Genomic DNA, 19,397 nt, shown 5'->3' on the forward strand with positions numbered 1-19,397 from the left:
AATTCCTAATATTGCTTTTTATTTGATGAAGAATTTTGATATAACAAAAATGCATTTCCAGGATAATGTAAAATGGCAAAATTGTTGTCGCCGTTCGTAGTGAATGTGTGCTCACGATTGAAAAATGTCAACGGAGTGAACTCGAAACCATTGACACACAGTGCAGACCACGGTTCCAATGAGATTTTTCTGCAAGATAAAGAATAAAACATTACCCTTTCCTGCGAAAGCAGATATTATGTTTTAATATTACCTTAACTCATTCCAAAGCCGATTAATGAATGAGGCCGAAAAAAATCCTTTGCAATGTACCATCAACGCCGTGTCAACGTCTTCCGTGTCTAGGTTTTCACAATAAGAATTTAGGATTTCATTTCTGTCCATATCACATGAAAGCATCCGCATCGAAAGGTACTCTACCAGTTCATGCGGTCCATCTACATCTTTGCCACTTTTAGGATCATATTTGGGACATCGTAGTGATCTCTCTCTGTGCACTTTGACTTTCGTATGGCAAGTTCTTACCGTGCAATTTTGACTATTGAAGTATGCTGCAGCTGACGATGGGCAGATTGATGAATCTGACGGATCCCAGGTGAATTGCAGTGACTGGTTGGTGAATGCTTCATTTTCTAATGCCCGCTTTACACGTTGGAAATATGGCTTGTCATTACGAAGATCTGGGTGTTTTAGGTCGATTCGAATAACTAGAATGAAATTCGAGCATAGTGGCTAACGATTGATGCAAATGAGATTTTTTTGTTTTTAAATTGAAAGAATTCAAATAATCTATCGAATTAATATACGATAAAACTTCACTAAGTCTTCTTTAAATTATGTTTCTAGTAATGCATTTTGAAGTTTTGAATAGTTCCTATGTCCTTGGTTGAACATTGCCCATTATATTCTTGCCCTCGCCGATCAACCAATTGTAAAGGTATCTCCCATCATCCATGACCGTCTGTTTGTCATTTAATTGACGGTTAAGTAATTTAAAATTAATGAGATTAGTTACTTCTCCCTATTATCGAAGATTTCAGCCATGATGGCTCCAATTAGCAAAGTTACGCTTTCTTTGCTATGCATCGTGTCAAGACGTTTATCTCCTTCTAGTACTAAAGTGCTTTGGAAAGGAGTTATAAGAAAGATTATTTTCGTTTATGTCTTTAGGTTAAATTATAGGAAAATATCCATACACCGCTTTTTGATTGCTGCACTTTCTCCAGATATAATTTTTCCGTAGATCCCATTCCTTATTTTTGGATCACTGTAGCTCACCATTGCTGGCTCTGAAAGCAGGACAATTCAAGCTTTTTGCAAATCCTAGGATATCTCCTTCAAAATTTCTTCCTCTCACTAAACTAAACCATTCGAAAACAGTCTAATCAACTGTTTAGCATCTCTCTGTTCAGAATTTTCAAACCTTCTGTCCTGATCTGCATAACTGGAAGTGGAATTTAAAAGTTAACAGTAGATTTCACTTTTTTAGAATGCAGAATGTAACTAAATGTAGACCGCGTATGTAGGTATTCTGGATAAGACCAATCTGAATAGGCGAAATCCACGTCAAGGAGAAAATCATGCACAAAAACTGGGCCCGAGGTGAAAGTTGTGCGGGCCCCCCTATTATCCTTGTATGTATTATCCTGGTATGTAAACATATTGCAGGACCTTTTTTTCCGCGGCTAGATGAGTTGGACTTAAGGGCTATTTGGTTGCAACGAAGCACACTTCAAGAGCGTCCACGACTGTTTTAAGGGAATACGACTTGGGAGTAACCGCCTCGGCTTCCCAATTTGGCCCTTGTGTTTTTTTCTATGGATTTTGTTCATGAGGCACAGGATCCAAACTAGATTTACTTAACTGAGTTTATATAATTTTAAAGATGATACCAGGCAAATATTGCGTTGATCGAATTCAGATATTTCGTTCAATTTTTTCGAATACCACGATGAGTACCTTGGCACCAGTATAACGAATGTAGTTTCTTTGGTGAGCCAGAGTCCTTGAAAGATTCCTTAATTAAAATATTAGAAGCTGGAAGCTTCGGGTACGAAGGTTTGGTATTCATCTTATCTGGGTAGCTTTCTATGCCCGCTTTTCCATTCGATTATAGCTGAAAATTTTAAATATTCCTTCATATATTTCCAAATTCTTAGCCATGTACATATAAAAGACATCAATATGCTTATCTTGCTTATTACCGTTTATTAGTACGTACAGTACATACATATTGATCGTATGCATCCATAGATGTACTTGTAACATGCTTGTTGATAACTATTTCGTCATTGCGGGTGATTTGGGGAAAAGAGTTTGGAAGAACCGTAAGGTATGATTCAATGATGCTTGCCTGGAAGTCATTAACGAGAAAAACGAAAGTTACCGATTACTTCTCGAAAGACGAGCCCGAGCCAGTGGAGACAAGGATCACGAACTAAGATGATTCGCTAGGAATATCTGCAGACGATAACAACGAAAGTTCAATAACAACAAAATTTTAACGCATGACGACAACTTGAAGAAGAACGACGTACAAGTAGCATTTAGCACAAGCTCCTTGTGTATACTGAACGTGCCTTTGGAATGCCTAAGCCTTACGGTCATACTTCCCCTCTGAGGAGACGGCGTTTTTTTCTGGGAAGCTAGAAGGAAGATTTCTCGAAGAATGCTCCCTTACGAGACCCTCACCACGGGTGCAACTCTAGTAGGTTGATTTGCTTAACACCACAACCATCTTGAGTCCAACTCCACCCTTGAGCGAATATGAAACCTCCCTGGGCCAGTGCTCAACTGCGAGGCATGCGTTCGTTATAGACTCCTCTTAAGCCGGTGCAATCATCTATCAATTCTGTTAGGGATTTGTTGGATTCGAAGCGTACTCCGTAGCTCCAATCGCTTACGCCGTTCACCGATAAACTGGAGGTCGTTGTAGCATACTTGTCTACCGCGTGTCTATTGGTGGTTACACATTTGCAATATCCAAGGCTTGTCAAAAGAAGAAGGTACAAAATGCGCATCTTGTGTAAACACAAGAGCAACATACACTATTGGTCCAGCATGTCCCTACCAAAGCTTGATTTGTATATCAATAGGGCTAAACGAACCCAATACATATAGGCTTATAGTATTTTAATGTAACATTTGTCGACCCTACCAACAGCCTATGTCGGGCTGCTGTTACCAATGTGTGAGGCCTCAGGGCGTCTACATACTGCATTACGACCAGCAAATCATAATGAATACAGCATTTACCAGCGCTGTCCCATGGAGGTTTTTCCTTGGCCATTTTGGTGTTGATTCAGCAGACTACCTTCTCTCCCTCCTCGCCACATATGAGGAACGAAGCACCCTCTGTAGATATCAGAAGGATGATCGTCTGCAATGCGAAAATTACGGGGGATCTTACTGCTTTGCACGAATAAAATCGAACGACGACTGAGAGAGTATTCAAACAACATCATCGGGAAATACCAAGGTGGCTTCAGACCCGGACGATTGACAACGAACCAGATATTTGCAATTAAGCAGGTGATTAAAAAGTGCTGAGAATATGACATCGATGTGCACCAACTGTTCATTGACTACTGTCAAGCGTACAACAGGGTAAATCTTGATGCTCTGTACAGAATAATTATCGAGTTACAACTCCCAGCGAAGCTTGTGCGGCTAGTAAAAACCACAATGATTAACAACGAGGACCAGGTAAAAATCCAAAATGAACTGCCATAACGCCTTCCTTTAATGTTAAGACGTAAGCAAACAGATGGGCTCGTCCCACTGTCTTTAAATTGGTGCTAGAATATATCGTCAGGAAGGATGCCTCAGTTGATACAAGAGCTACATTACTGGTGAAATCCACGCAACTGGTGGCGTACGCAGATGATGTGAATATTCTGGAATGTTCGAGCAGTTCGAATTAGCAGCGAGTGAAGTGGGGTTCAGGGTCAATGAATCCAAAATGAAATACATGACCCAAAATCGCAAGGCGACTGCTAATATACAGAACATTGCAATGGGCGAGCGTAATTTCGAACAGGTGGACCAATCATTTACCTAGGAGCCCTATTCTCGAAGAACTAAAACGGAAAACATAAAATCCAAAGGTGGATTACTACTGCTCATATCGCATTTTATGCGGTCCTCCCCATAATGAGATCGAGAAAAGTACACAAACACAATAAGCTACACATTTACAAGACATTAATTTGTCCCGTGCTGCTGTATGGATGCGAGACGCGGGCCTTGACGCAAATTTCGAAAAAGCAGATCGATATCTTTGAGAGAAAAGCCTCCAACAGATTTTCGGAGAAGTAAACGAAGGAGATGCCTGGCGAATCAGATACAATCATGAATTGTATGAATTATTTGACGACCCGCCACCATCGGCACTTGTCAAAATCCAGAAATTACGTAGAAACTTAAGAAAATGGCGGACATTTTTTGAAACATTCTGTTTATGAGGTTGGAAAATCGGGTGAAAATCAGAAAATCTTCAACCAATCTAGAAGATTATTCATACCAGAGTCAGGCATTTATACAACAACATATTCAAAAAATCAGACCAATCGATCCAGTAGGGTGTCAACCAGTCACAAAAACATGAGAAAAATCCGTTGAAAGATTTTTTTTATTTAAAAAAATATTTACACTTTAGCTGTACGCTGCCGCAATCATAATCCATTGAATTCCTCCACGTCCTACGGATAAGGCAGCATGAAGAATTTTATCGATAACAAGAAGAAATAATATCGGTAACAAGATGCCACCATGGCGGACTTAGCTTTGCATTTCAAATTCTTCTGAGATTTTACGTTGATGTCCCTCCTCCGTAGAGCACTCCAGATACACGCTCTGTTCACGCTTCGAAAGCTTTCTCGAAATCGATAAAGAGCAGGTGCAGTGAAGATCTGAACTCCGCGCACTGTTCCAAAATGATCCGAAGGGTGTTGATGTGGGCAATGCAAGAGGAGCCAGAACGGAAAGCAGCCTAGAGAGTCGATGAGGCTAGCAAATATTATAGTAAAGGATCGTCTCTAAAGTGCGATTTAGTGAAACCGAAAAAACTTATGAAAAATTTGAATTTTTTCACAAAGTTGAATCTATTCTTTTCATACATGCGAAATGAAGGTGTGTATTTTTAAATTTAAATACTTTCAAATGTGAGTTGAAAAATAGAAGACCAAGGATTTTAGAGAATGACGTTGACTGTGAACGGAGAATGAAAACAATCTAGATCTCAAAATATTACCAAAAGATATTTATATACATTAAAAAAGGGTTTAATTGTAACCAAAGTACATAACAATAATATTAAACAATTATAATAATAAGTTCGATGGTTTAGATGTTATCATCATCTTCTTCAGTCTTGCACCGTCTCAATGGTTTTATATTTAAATCGAAGTTACGCGTTTCAATGAAAATTTTGAAACATTCCAATTCCAATTTGTTTATTCTAGTCCAGCTTTCTAGCTCATTTAAAATCATGAGATTTGGACAAACGTTAACCAACTTGTATGCAGTTGCTATGGTGAGATCATTTGAAAAAATAATGCGTAGCTCTTCCAAGTCTTGCATCGGATTCTTCAGAAGTAATCGATCGAACAGTGCATCGTCCGTAGGCACCATTGTTCCTATATGAATATACTTAATCTTAAAACAATTCGACAAAATGAATTCGAGGTGCTGATGTTTGCATTGGGCCGCAATTGTTAATCTCTCCAAATTTATAAATGGCGGGATATCCAAACGGCGAGTATACAATGACGTACTTTCCATTAACTCGCAGTTGTAAATGGTGAAATGTTTCAAATCCGGACAAAACTGACTGATGTACATCAAAGCGTTCATATCGATTTGATCGACATGTTCGAAATGTAAGTAAGTTATGTTACATCCTTTCACTTGCAATACGTCACGAATTTGGTCTCCGAAGAAGTCGCATGAAAGTAATCTCAATTCAGCCAATTTATTGATCGGGACCAAAGCCATGAGGTCGTTTGACAATGGATTATGGAAAATTGAAACATGCTTTATTTCAGGACACATTTTCGCTAATATTTGCAAGTGTTTAGTGACGACAAAGCGAGTGCTGAAGATTTTCAAGTTTAACGTAGGATAATCCGGAAAATTCTCGTAAGTCATATCAATATATTCTAGGCAACGACCGATTTCATCGAATCGTCCGATGTCCTCCAGAAGTGGTAATTTTAAGAGTAGCTGAACGTAGCCTTCGATTGAAACTGATGTTCGATGCAGTTGCAAGCTTCTGAGGCAAGGAAACTCAACCAAGTATTTGATACTGTTATTTGAAATCGACTTAGATGAAGCTATATCTAACGTGCGAAGGCGGGGGCAAGCAGTGTTCAGGGCTCTTAAGATATTATCAGTGCAGTCATAATTTAAAATAAGAACTTGTAGATTGTGTAGATAAATAACGCTATTTAGGACAACAGGCTCCATCTCGCAAGTCTTCCATCCGCCCGATAGTGAGCTCAGGTTGAGATATGCCAATCCTTTCATTTGTTTCAACTTCGAGTAAAGCAAATGGCGCATCATCTTTGGCATGTCGTCGAAATTCAAAATTCGTAGAAAAGGTGATGCTACAACTTCAGCAAGCGATACAGCCACGTTCACTTTGGTTAAATATTTGCCCATTGAAGATGAATGGTTGCCCACTCCTTTTGTGATGCTCTCAATTAAAAGCGGTATAGCAATAAAGACTTCTTCACAGAAGCGATCGAATAGATAGCATGGTACATTGTACTCGAATATATTGTAGAGCAATTGCACTTGACTTTTAAGGAATTCTGAAGATCCACCGACTTCCCTTTTCGTTAGAGTCTCTATAATTTTCATGAGCTTGCGGCCAGTGTCTGTGAGCCATTTCACCGAGGACTTCAGAGCCAAAGCCTCCAGTTTAAGCGGTTGTTTTATTTTTGGCATTTTGACTCAATTGGCAAGTTGTTTGCACCAAATGCCGGAGTAGCTTTCTGAAATAAATCCCATCAGATGCTGATTTATGTGAAATTTCGAAAGCAAGATAAACACAACTCAAAGTTTCGTCTCTTTCTTGTTGTTTGAGGTGAAATCCACGAATATTTCATGGACTTAACCCTCTCTGGAACATGATTTTCATGAAAACGATATATGGTATACACTCTCTACTTAGATATATTCCTGTATAATTTTAGGTTGTATCGTATATGCAATGTGTCATTTGTTTTCTTCCCAACGTTACACATACACAGAAGTGTTATTTTCTCCAATTTTTGACCTACACTTTTATATTTATAAAACTGACGACATTTTTTTTGAAAACCAATCAATCTCTCGTTTAATGATTTTTCTATATTTGATGGATATATATCCTACATTCCAAGTAAATCATTTAGTGGTGGGACATTACTGGTGGATTAAATGCAACTCAATAACTTTGCATTATCTATACTTCTTCATTTTTGATGAGCATGCAACAATGAATATTCACTAAATGCAGAAGAGATTTTTTAGTCCCTTCATAAAGACATTTCACCCCCAGAGAGTTGAGTCAAAATTTAGAAGAAAGTTCCCATGTGTAATCTTATTAAGTATATACCAATCATTCCAATGGCAGTATTGCACTAACAGCAGTACTTTTCACTAACTTTGCCAGAATAACTTTCCTGGATGACGGTTAGCGTTAGCAAAAAACTGATGAATACCTAATGCACACGCTCCGAATGTTAACCGCTTGGCATTATTTATTGTCACTTTCGAGTAAGAGGGTCCATTTGTTTGGAATACGAAATATACAGCATGTAAATATCAATAAAAACAATTAATTTTGTGATCCAAATGGACACCGATAAATATCTTTGAGTTGTGGCAGTCTTGCCAATTTTAAACAGCCTTTTGCGTACTTACTATTTTTAAAACTGTTTCCTACTGATTTTTGTCCTTCAAGTCCTAGCGATTGGTACAATTCCTTGTCGATTGATAATACTAATTTACCATCAGCGGTTACGGCATAACAATTTCCAACATCGTTTCGTGGGTCCCAAGATAGGGCCGTGAATTTCCCTGTTCAAAAAAATTAGCAAAGGTCATTCAATCAAAAGTTATCTCTTCTGGCCACGTATCCCGTCAGAGAAAATGAGAAAAATCAAACGCACTTACCTTTTTTCACGAATCCCTCGATAAACTCACGATTCAAAAACACTTTCAAGTCAAAGTTGTCCAAGCGGTAGAAATCACTGTCCTTCAACAGGTTGGCTACAGTTTCTGGAATCGATCCGGAACAATTGGGCAGAACGAGAGACACCTTTTGCAAGAGAAAAACAATCATGAACTTGACTCGATATTGTAAAACTTTCTTCGCTTTTACAAAACATAAGAGATTATTCGGCCGACAATTAAGTTCTATTTGGCAACGTTATTTATAGAATCAAGACGGTGGGCGAAAATTTCTGACGATTTGCGCTGCACATACGTGCCGCATACAACCATCGAAACTCTGCGAAAAATAATATGTAAACACGGAAAAAGATACGTTTATCGAAACACTTCCTGATGTAACACATTCACTTTTATAAATATTATCTGGCCAATTTAAGGACATAAGCCTCCTCCCTTTACCTTAAATTAAACAAATGTCCCTTTCCCCTGTGACTGCAGCTTTTTGATGATGACTGACCACAAATCAGGTAGACTCGGTAATAATAAACAGGCAAATGATTGTTTGGAAAGTTTCTGTGTCGGTCGAATAAAAATAAAGCATTTTTTCCATCTTTTTTTAAAGAAGAAAGTATTAATAAAAATGTAGGATATTTTTAGACCGTAAATATTGATGTTATGAATAAAACGTTGTCATTTTATTAGATTATAAATTAAGTGACAGAAATAGTCAACAATCTTACATTTGTGCATGAGAACCGGCTCGTTTTCAGAATAGTTAATACCCGCTTTAGCTCTCATGTGCCCAAAAGTTGGATTTTGGATATTGCATCTTATTGACAAAAACTGAATGTTATCCCTTTCATGCAAGTACTAGATAACTGATAGATGCGAAGTTTCAACATGGACACATTTTTTTACAGGTGGTGGCACGCAATTTTCCATAGTCAGACTAGACTCTGGCACATTCTAATACGCATCGTTGGAATGAAGGAATATGGCCAAGAGTTGCAGACTTTTTTTGCTTGTCGAGGTATTTATCTGCGAATTCCCAAATTTATATAAAATAGCAAAACAGCTTCAGAGAAACCTTACGACTACACTAGGCCGACAAAGGGTAAGCCTCGTATACCTTTTCATAAACTTTGAAATTTTCGTCCCACACAAACAACCATCCCAATTTTTTGCTTGTAATCAAACATAATGTTAGTTTATATTTTTCGCTGTGGTACACAATTGCATTTTATTCTTCGGATAGTATGATTCATCTGGCTGGTTAAAGGGTAAACTAAAAGTACATCCCCGTATGTCAAAAACGACGCTCGTTATCCAGCCCTCAAATTTAAAGTCTAATTTCAACTTTGCTCAAAAATCAGCTAAGTTTATCTTCCGCAAAGCCAACTTTAATAATGTCAACTGCTAGGGCCACATATTAGCTAACATAACATGTGTACAATCAAGTTCTCAGTAAGGTTTACAGCATCCTTTCCGATCTCGGATGCCTTCTTCTCCCATATATCTCCGCTTTTATTTAACTTGGTTTACCACGGAGATACATAAAAACATTCGCCTGAAGCAGTATGGAAGAAGTTTCTCTCTTCCAAAAGTGTCACGAAATTGCTCATTTCAAAACTATGCGCTCCTCTGTGAAATCAATGATTAAAATGGCATATGAGCCATACTTGATAGCTTCTTCGTCTCCCTAGCACGGGGGGATTTCAAGCCATTTTAGTCCTACACCCGCAATCCCTATAACCCCCGCTCAATCTTCCCTTCCTTTTTTCATTAATGTCCAACGACAATTCCATGACCTATTCTGTTCTTAACTCTCCATGCCCCTTCTAGATGTGGACTGTTCTGAGTTGCTCGTCCTTCCTCTGTTGAGGCCCTCATGGATAAGTTTGACAACAGTGGGCTTTCTAAACTCTTACTAGCTAATAGTCAACAATACATCTCGCTCCTTTTATGCATAATTTTCAACAAAGTCTCGAAGAATGCTACTTTTTTCACCGCCGAAAAAGCGGCCTTATTATCTCTATCCTCAGAAGTGGCGACCCTACCTTAGCTGTGATCTTCTGCCCTATTCCACACCTTTGCTTCTGTTCCAAAATCCTCAGGAGATACCTTTTTTTTGGGAAGGGTAGGTGAATGCATTTACGCACACAGTGTTGGACTCCCAGTTCGGTACGTCGTCGGACTAGCAACTAAACCCCTCCCCATCGTCAGAGAGCTAGCCTGGAACCGTTTATCACATTACTTCGGGCTAGTCCCCGAATTCTCCCGCCTTGCGAAGCCTTTAAATCAGGAAATTCCTTGCACCAACAGAAGGGTAGAGGAGGAAGGGAACTGTCAGTTCAAGGAACCGCCTGCCATTCGGCTCCTCCACCGGTCGATCTCCATCTTCTTAGCAACGAGAAGGACTTGAAGGTAATGTCCAACACGGCTCCACCTGTCCTCACTCCTCAGCATCTCTTCGACAATGTTGTCTGGAGAGAGATCCCCTGTGTTCAAATAGACCTACCGACGAACCGCATCCCACCTTCCACAAGAAAAAAAGTGTGATGGGCGTCGTCCACAACTTTATTGCAAAACACACAATCCATAAATCGCGCCTTTCCAATCTTGTGTAGGTAAGACTGAAAACCTCCATGCCCACTTAAAAATTGGGTAAGGAAATAATCGTCTCACCATGCTTCCTATTCAGCGACACACCTAAATTGCCGATGAGTCCACCTGCCTAGTTTCATTTAGTTCTTCACGAGCAACAAACCCCAGCTGCAGCTCGTCTTTGAGTCAAGAGTCAGCCCGATAAACTTTACTGCTGGTTTTGACTCGATTATCGACTCGCCGAACGATATAGGACGCAGGGTCGGAATTCTCTTTTTGGTCAAGATGACTACTTCGGTTTTCTTTCCAGTGCAAGGTTGAAACCGCTTACCTATCTCCGGCAGCACGTATCGCTTCAGCGAGTCTACTTCTGATGAGCAGCAGTGTCAAGCATACATAGTGGGCGGTATGAAGACGGAAACTCGGGGTCGCCTTTCCCTTTGTGGATCAGCGCAAGTCTCGCCACCTTCCAACGAGCAGGGGAAGTGCCCTCTTTCAGGCAAGCGTTGAATGCACCGAGCAGTAGGTCTGGCCGGAGTTGGAATACCAGTTTGTATATCTCCGCTGGAATACCATCGGGTCCTGGGGCCTTGTTGCTGTGCACAGGGAATAATACCCTTACAATGCGGTCCATCTGCTCGGACTTAAGTGAACAGTGTTTCCGCTGAGCCCCGATTTTTTCGGGTTACCAGTTTGTAACCGAGTCCCCATGGGTCCCCATTCACCTCGTTGGCCAGATTCTGCCAGCGGCGAGCTTTGCCCTTATTTATTGAGCTCCTTTTGGCTGATTTGTAGTTCGACACTATGATACATGCCTCCTCCCGGTCGCTTAGGCGGAGCCTGTGACACTCCTTCCGGAGCTCTGCGATTTCCACTGTCCACCAAAACATAAAAGGTTTGCCACATCTCGATACTCTCCTGAGCATGGAGGTTCCGCAAGCCGTCGTTCCCAGGTTCATAACTGAATTTACGGCGGCGCCATCGCCCCCAGGAGTACCCTCCAGCGCGACCCCATCTGTTCCAAGAGTTTCGACAAACCTCCCGGTGTTTAGAACTACCAGTCTTGTTCTCGCCGCCATTTCCAGAATTCGTTTCCCTCTGGAATATGTGTGAGGTATGCCCCATTCAAGTGCGCTAGCATTGATGTCACCCCCGACCAGAATCCGCCCGTCTGTGCCTAAGATAGCGTCCTCCAAAGCATCAAGCCTGCGTCGAAAGTCCGGCATCGTCTCATTCGGTGTAAGATAGACACTAAAAAACTGAACCCTGAACACCGAATTGAGACAAAGTCGTCCCCTCGGCCTTGGGTAAGAACCGTAAGGAGAATGCCGTCCCGAACATAGATGGCAGCGGTACCTGATATTTCCGAGTGCCATGAAACTGGGTCCTTGTTTTGGTACTGCTCACTAAATCAGCTTTGGTCTCCGCAGCGAACTACGCTAGTAACTTGTAAGCGGTTGCACTTTGGTGCATATTGATTTGTAGGATACGAATCAGGTTGACCGCGTCCTAGCTCTTTCCAATTCTGCTCTGCAGTCGGTTAGGGCGGCCCGGATTCGTATCCTACACACTACCCAATCAATTCTTATTTTCTGGCTGTTTAGAAGCTTCCTCGGGTATTGCTCGGCAACTTCCACCACAGCCATTTTTTTGGCCCCGGGAGTTCGCAGAGGTAATACTAATTTGTGAATTCGTTACCTCCCGACATTCGCGGTTGATGGCTTCTTCTACCTAGTTCTTTTCTGGCAGTCAAGGTCTCGGATTTCCAGAGAACACGTGGGTTCCAGGCTAGAAACCAAAGCTTCTTCTCCTAGAAGCCCCTTGACTGCTTCATAGAACGTAGCTTTATTTATTGTCTTCGGGCCTAGATCGACTAGAACTCCACCACTCTTCGTTTTACTTTTACATTTTCCACCTCTTTGCTGACGTTTTTGGGGAGGAACGTCGCAGATCTCATGGGCTTCACAACTGCTACGCATTTCTTAATAAGCCTTTCCTCTTCAGCTTGCGCCAGAGTAGTCGACAGCCCTTCCACTCGACTTATATTCGAAACTATTTGGCTAGTTTCGGCAGTTTCCATTGCGCCTCTTTCCGCAATTATAGTACTGTGTGGTATGGTCTGGGTTCCTCTCTCCATTGCAGGTGCCGCATCACTTTGGAAGTCCTTAGCTCCGTCTTCGCGTCCCGATGACTCGTCGGGTATTTCAACCTTTGTTGCGTCCTTCGCTGGGCGCTGAGGCGAGCGGCGCATTTTCGTGCTCCGAATAAATGCAGCCAGCTCACTCTCCACTTCCCTCGTCTGATTTGTTTTTGTTCGCCATTTAAATTTTTTACCAGCGCATCCTGTGCAAGGGAGTGGGCCGAAATATTCAGGAAGGGGTATACCCTCGGTGACAGAACCCCTACCCCAGTTCCCTGAGGCCTAACCTACAATTAGGCGATCCCGGAACTCACGGAAGGATCAGTGCTCACATGAGACAACGCGACTTTGGCAGAGCTAGACTCATATCACCCCATCGACGCCGACAAGGAGTTGTCGACAGATCTGGGGGCTCATAGTGTGTCCCGGCGTGTATCGGTCATTAGCAGTTTGCTCTTCACCGAGAAACTTTCTCGAGGCTACTGCCTAGGTCGCAGGTAATATGTCAGCTAGGGGGTCAGAACTACTTGCTCGGGCACCTCGGGGATGCCATTCCCGGCATCGTAAGCGACCCGTTAAGGATCGTTGACAACTCCTGAGGGTGAGAGGGACACCTTAACGGCCGATTAAGCGAGCATTTCGGTCACCTCGTAGCGAACAAGCAGTATGACTTTGCGAACTATCAACTTATTGCTTCTAACTTTCTTGACTTCACCAATTTCGTTGCTAAATGTTTTAATTCACGACAGAGGGTATATGTCATTTACATGTACTCTACCCAAATTCTCTCTCTGCTTAACTTTTTCTTCCCATCACATATCAACTGGCTCGCCACCCACTTTCGTAACCGTTCCTGCAGTCTCTTTTCATTTGTAACTCGTCACTTTCTTTCTCTCCCTTGTCTGGAGTTCCTCAGGTTCTATTATAATTGGTGCTTGGCGAACTAGCTCACCCAAAGTCCTTTTCCTACTGTTTTGATGGACATTACTATTTACTTCTGCTTTCAAGACCTGAGTGTAACTTTGGACGACAAATTTCGTTTCAATTTCTACTTCGTCGATATCATCAATTGCACTTCCAAAATCTCTGGTTTTATCCTGCGTTTCTCCTCCCACTTTACAGCTCTCCTTAATCCTTTTCAACACATTCGTTAGAAACATTATTAAATATTATAATAATCGTTGGCGCAACAACCCAATTGAAACCGAGCCCTGAAGTGTGTTAGAGCGCTACATTCAAGACGATAAAAGCACACTGTGAAAGGCAATGTGGTTAGTATTGCGCCCGCTTATGATTATTAGGAAGCATTCTAACAGGCAATAATTTACTAGCTGGGTATATGTTCAGAATAGGCATTATTCAAGATGATGCGGAGGAAGCGGAATCCACGGAGCATTTTCTATGTGAAATGCCTACGGACGAATCAGACATCAGATCTTCGGTGCCGATGTTGTCTAATTGCAACGGATAGCATCACATCCACTAACAGAAATCTTGCGATATGTTAACGAATCTGGGATATTCCGTAGACTGAAGCTATAGCTTCTCCCCACCCCCCAACTCACGCACACACTTTGGTTCCTTTGACTTTGCCTCTCTTTGTAGTTTCAAGCGGAGATTGTGCTACTTAGTTGAGCCTATTTCTGGGAACAAAAGAAGAAACTAACTTTTCTGTGTATTGTTCCTAAAATCAAATAAATAAATAAGATAATCCATTTGCAAAAACATCACTAAGTCATTCACATACTCTTGTGATTCTATCAAGGATGTAGTTACAGTTTGGTAATGTGGGATTCAACATCCATCCCGTAGCGAATTTCAGAAATGACTAGCTAAGCAACAGTGTAAAAAATCCCGACTGTGCATGTGAGAGCGCGCAGATACTTCGAGGTGCTACAATTAGATGTGCGTGCCCCGATTCCCCACTTTCCAAAGTGAATGAGCTCGACCTGTGATTGACGAAGACTGTTGACCTCGCTTCTTTCGTTAAAACTAAAAAAAGTAATTCTGATAATTTACATTTTCATAATTTGATTTGCTAAAAAATTCAAAACTTTCCAACTATCGGGACTAAAGGGCGGATAGAAAGACTAACAATTTTAAATTAAAATATCCGCCTTCACGGATGCACTCAAATCGGTAAAAACTTAAAAACTTGGCATTGTTGTGGAAAATGTTGAAAGCCAGAAATAGTGAATATTTCACCTGCAATCAGCAGACAAAATAACCTTGGTAGTCGGAGTACAGATATATGTGAAAATAGATATCACTTAAAAAACACCAAGTCCTATGTTCCGTTTTTATAAATTGGTTTCATTTGATTACTGATTAATTTGAACTTTATTAAAATTAGTTGCTTTTGAGGCATTTAAATTAAAACAAAATAAAAAGAAAAAAAAGGAAAGCAAAAAGACAGCAAAAAATATCTGTTTAATCGTTTAAAAAGTCTAAATTAGCAATTTGTGCTCCAGGTAAGACGATAAAAACTGTTTTCATGGCTAATTTTCTCCGTACAGTAATTACATAGCTTTTCTAGAAGCAACAGTCTTTTGGTTTAGTTACTTATCAAGGACTACTTGTAATTTGGAAAGTGGACTTTCTTTGTGATATTTCTCTAGTTTGTTTCCAGTTTAGAGCTCAACAATGGTGAAGAGAGGTCAATAATGGTGAAGAGAGAAAATCGTTTTTTTATAAATTGAAATTTGATGAAAATTTATTTTTGAAGATTAAAAATAAAGTGGAATCCCAAATAATGAGAAAGACAGCAAAAAATATAGTAAGATATAAGATATTCGTATTTTCGGAAAGACATCAGTTTTTTTTTACTGGTTATCTGACTTACTAATAATAATCGTTGGCGCAACAATCTAGATTGGATCGTGTACATATGAACACAAATATTGTGCTCATCCTAAGCATTGCCTATTACCTCAAACTGATGCGCACATTTATATGCACATAAATATCTAAAGTGATCGCATACATCTGAATATTTCCACTTTACTCTATGCGCTTAAGCATATATATATATATGTACATATATAAATAATATAGCCATAAGTTCTGTCAGTCAAACAAATCTTTATTTCTCACGACGTAATAAAATAAATCAATCGAAAAGTATACCTTAAGAAAAGGTAAACATAGAGCTTTCAAACGAAAAAAAAAATATCCAAAATGGCCGCCACTAGCAGCTATATAGGCCCGAAGTCTGTGGGATCATGCATCGATCGCTTTACGCACGGTATGAAGCGGCATTTCCCGAGCTGCACGCACGATGCTGGCCTTGAAATTCTCCAAATCGGTGTAAGCTCGATCGCAGGCAGTCATCTCTAACTTAGTCCTGAGGATTCAAATCTAGGCTGCTTGAAGCCCATTCATTCGCGGTTATGAATTGAGGAACATGTGCCGCTAACCACTGCTAAATTACCTTGGCTCTGTGAGCGGGGGCCGAGTCCTGCCGGAAGCATCAGGCTTTTCAGCGAATAGAGATTCACTCACGTTTGCATTGGTTTTGATGCCGGCCTCGCAGAAATGAACTACTCCTACTCAATTACTCCGTGATATGAGACGCCCCACCATACCGTGACAGAAGTCGGATAGTGGCGACCACAGTAGATCTACTATAGGCAGTACCCTTACTAAAATGACCCCACTTGCGAATGTGTTGCAGAAGCTTATCTGTACACATCAGAGACGCTAAACAAGGAAAAGGCATAATCTTCGTCAAATCGTATTGGTAAGAGAGAGATCGGTGAGTTTTTGCTATTCTGGTACTACTGCCGTGCTCACCCATATAGCAAAAAGTTGTTTCACGTATTCACTTATCCATAACCAAAAACTTGCCAATCTCACCAATACATTGGTAAGTCCGGGCGATATGTCAAACACAGCTGATCGGATTTTCGTTACATCTCGCTCACGCTCAAGGGCAAAACAATTTGAAATCGTGTGTACTCGCACTGATTTCCCCCCTTGAGGGGCAAGGGGGAGTGTGGTAGCTGTCTAGTATCTAACTGTGGTGGCGACGTTGAACTCGCGGAGCATTTTCTTTGGCAACAATTGTGAACATACTATATACTCGATCATTTGGTCGGTTTTTTTCCTCGATGGTAAAAATTTTTTCATCAGAGAATAGAATTTTGCGATATTTTTTACTGGGAAATCGTTGCAGAAGAGGAGCACACCGAGTTCGCCGTATTTCCTTCAGTTTTGGCGTTAACATATAGCCATATAGGCTAACGCACCGATACCGAGATCTTCTCGTAAAATACGACTTATACTTCGAGTTGAAACGCCCATTTTCGCCGACATTCCTTTTTGCTTGCGGAGAAGATTGCGACGAACACGCTCTCACACAGTATGCACGACATTCGAGTGAGCGCGGGCGCCCCTCCCGCGACTTGTCAACCACATCAGCTGTTTCGCGGTATCGAGCTTATGTCCTAAAAACGAATCGTTAGTTTACCGCCAGGATTTTTTAAACCAACTATGAATCTTTTTCGGCGTATTCCCACATTGTTGCAATACAATAATCGGAATTCTTTTTTCGCAGTTACCGAGCTTCATGACCTGCGGAACCTGAAAGTCTGACGGAAGTGGGGTATGGTTAGGTAATCTCCGTGGCGGCCTAACATTTCTCGCTATACGCATCGACTGACAGAACTTATGGCTATACTATGTACATACGTAAATTGAATACAGCTGATAATGACGTACATGCATATCTATCTAGATTGGACACTAGAAGCAAACTTAATTAATATATGCATATAAATATGTTTATCTCACAAAAAGCTAACAATACACTTAAAGGCTGTGACTCAATTGGATTGTTGCGCCAACGATTATTATTATTATTATGGGTATAAGCGATTTAGCAACATATATAGTAAAACTAAAACCGGGGTTGATACCATGGGCCAAATGTACGTGAGGTATGATCAATGGCGAAAGTACAGATGATCGCTTGCGTTTTTCCTGAATGCCCTTAATATTGCTTGGTGCTTATATCGTTTATTACGAAGATAAAATAAAGTTATTTCTAAAAAGAACGTAAGATCCCAACTGACCTTATGGCAGGCTCTATGCTCGAACAATGTGCCACCAGTGACGAGACGATAGAAATTGTGGAAATTCACGAACTTCTCACCATTACCGTTGCGGTCGCCAAGACCGGCTTTCCCCATCACCTTACTTCGCTTTGGCTCAAAATGTCCAGCTTGGTTGCTAGCCCACAAATTTTTATCCCTTTTAGTCGTCTCTTACGACAAGCAGGGAAGACACTGAGTGTATTCTTAAACCCCAACTCTCAGGGAAATATCATATACTAATCGATGAGTAACATTTTCTCGCATTAAGGGGTTTTATATAGTTGTGATGGTAGGAAAACTGACATGTAAATATTGAAGAAACTGGACAAGGATGAAGCCCTGAGGTACGCCCAATGAGGGAAAAAATTGAGATGAAATGCAACCATTGAAGCAAATATATCTTACTTAACCAGCTAAGCAAGATCTCAGCCAGGAGAGAATAGTTGCTAAAAATCCATCTGATCCGAGTGAGTAGCAAGGGGTGGTCAATAGGATCTAAAGCTTTGGAGAAATCAGTATAGATTGTATGGACATCGTTTCTTGTATTCAGAAACTTCGCAAAAAAGTTGGTGAATTCCAACAAATTGTTCATAGTTGAGCGATCGTGTTGAATCTTCACAATAAGGTAACTGTAACGAGATAAAAGGCAGCCTTTTACGTACCTTTCAAACATTTCTGAGAAGAAAAGGATGGATGTGCATTTTTAATTAGAATTTCCGTAGCCAAACGTAGGTTTATATAGTTTGTTAACCTTCAGCATTACGGGAATGTTGGAATCTCAGTTGAGCTTTGCGTTTCGCTCGTAAGGCATCACAGAACTCTACAGTGAACCAGACAAAGTATTTACGCAGGCTATGAAGAGAGAGGGGACCGAATCAACGAAGATTTTTCAAAAAGTCGTGAAATATTATACTAAAACAGCCTATTTGCATGATAAATTTTCTAACGCCCTTCTCTAGTCAACTGCTTAAAGAATATTTTTTAGAGCATGGTATTGTAGAGGAGGCGGAAGGTGATCATCATCATCAACGACGCAACAACCCTAACAACTGTCTGTTTTTATTCGTTAGAATACCCTCACCCGTGTGTTGAAATAAAACCGTATTACTCCACCGTGGCAGTACCAAATTGTATAGAAGGGCGGGAAAGGCGGAAGTGCTGATTGCCAAGATGTTGTTTTCAGAACAAGATTCAGATTGTGCCCGTATTTGTACAGCAACCTAGACTTCGTGATTAGTATTTTCACTGTATTCTTCATGTGTTTTGCCCGAAAAATGGCTTTTATTCGACCTTTTACCAACGATGACTTTTAGTTCTTTGTCGTTATTCTAATTCTAGTAAACATCTCTCAAATGATGAACTCAGGTTTAGATACTTTGTTTTCGCTAAAACAATCCTTT

At 40.7% G+C, this 19,397-nt stretch overlaps 1 protein-coding gene across 2 annotated transcripts in view; it reads right to left on the reverse strand.

Moving 5' to 3' along the window:
• Nucleotide 1: 1 nt before the first annotated feature.
• The window catches only part of LOC119656564 (ribonuclease P protein subunit p40-like), a 52,019-nt gene continuing 32,623 nt past the window's right edge, over nucleotides 2-19,397 (reverse strand). Inside the window, exons 2-5 of one of the 2 annotated variants that reach the window (XM_038062948.1) lie at nucleotides 8,161-8,305; nucleotides 7,909-8,064; nucleotides 254-707; nucleotides 2-189 (exon numbers count right to left, since the gene is read on the reverse strand). In XM_038062948.1, the coding sequence (XP_037918876.1) occupies nucleotides 6-189; nucleotides 254-707; nucleotides 7,909-8,064; nucleotides 8,161-8,305 (939 nt within the window). In that variant the 3' untranslated portion in view covers nucleotides 2-5. Of the gene's footprint in view, nucleotides 190-253; nucleotides 708-5,251; nucleotides 6,996-7,908; nucleotides 8,065-8,160; nucleotides 8,306-19,397 lie in introns of those variants that run through there. The other variant, XM_038062946.1, reaches the window with a different exon arrangement.

The sequence above is a fragment of the Hermetia illucens genome, chromosome 5 (genome assembly GCF_905115235.1).
Source record: "Hermetia illucens chromosome 5, iHerIll2.2.curated.20191125, whole genome shotgun sequence".
Classification (NCBI taxonomy): Eukaryota; Metazoa; Arthropoda; class Insecta; order Diptera; family Stratiomyidae; genus Hermetia; species Hermetia illucens.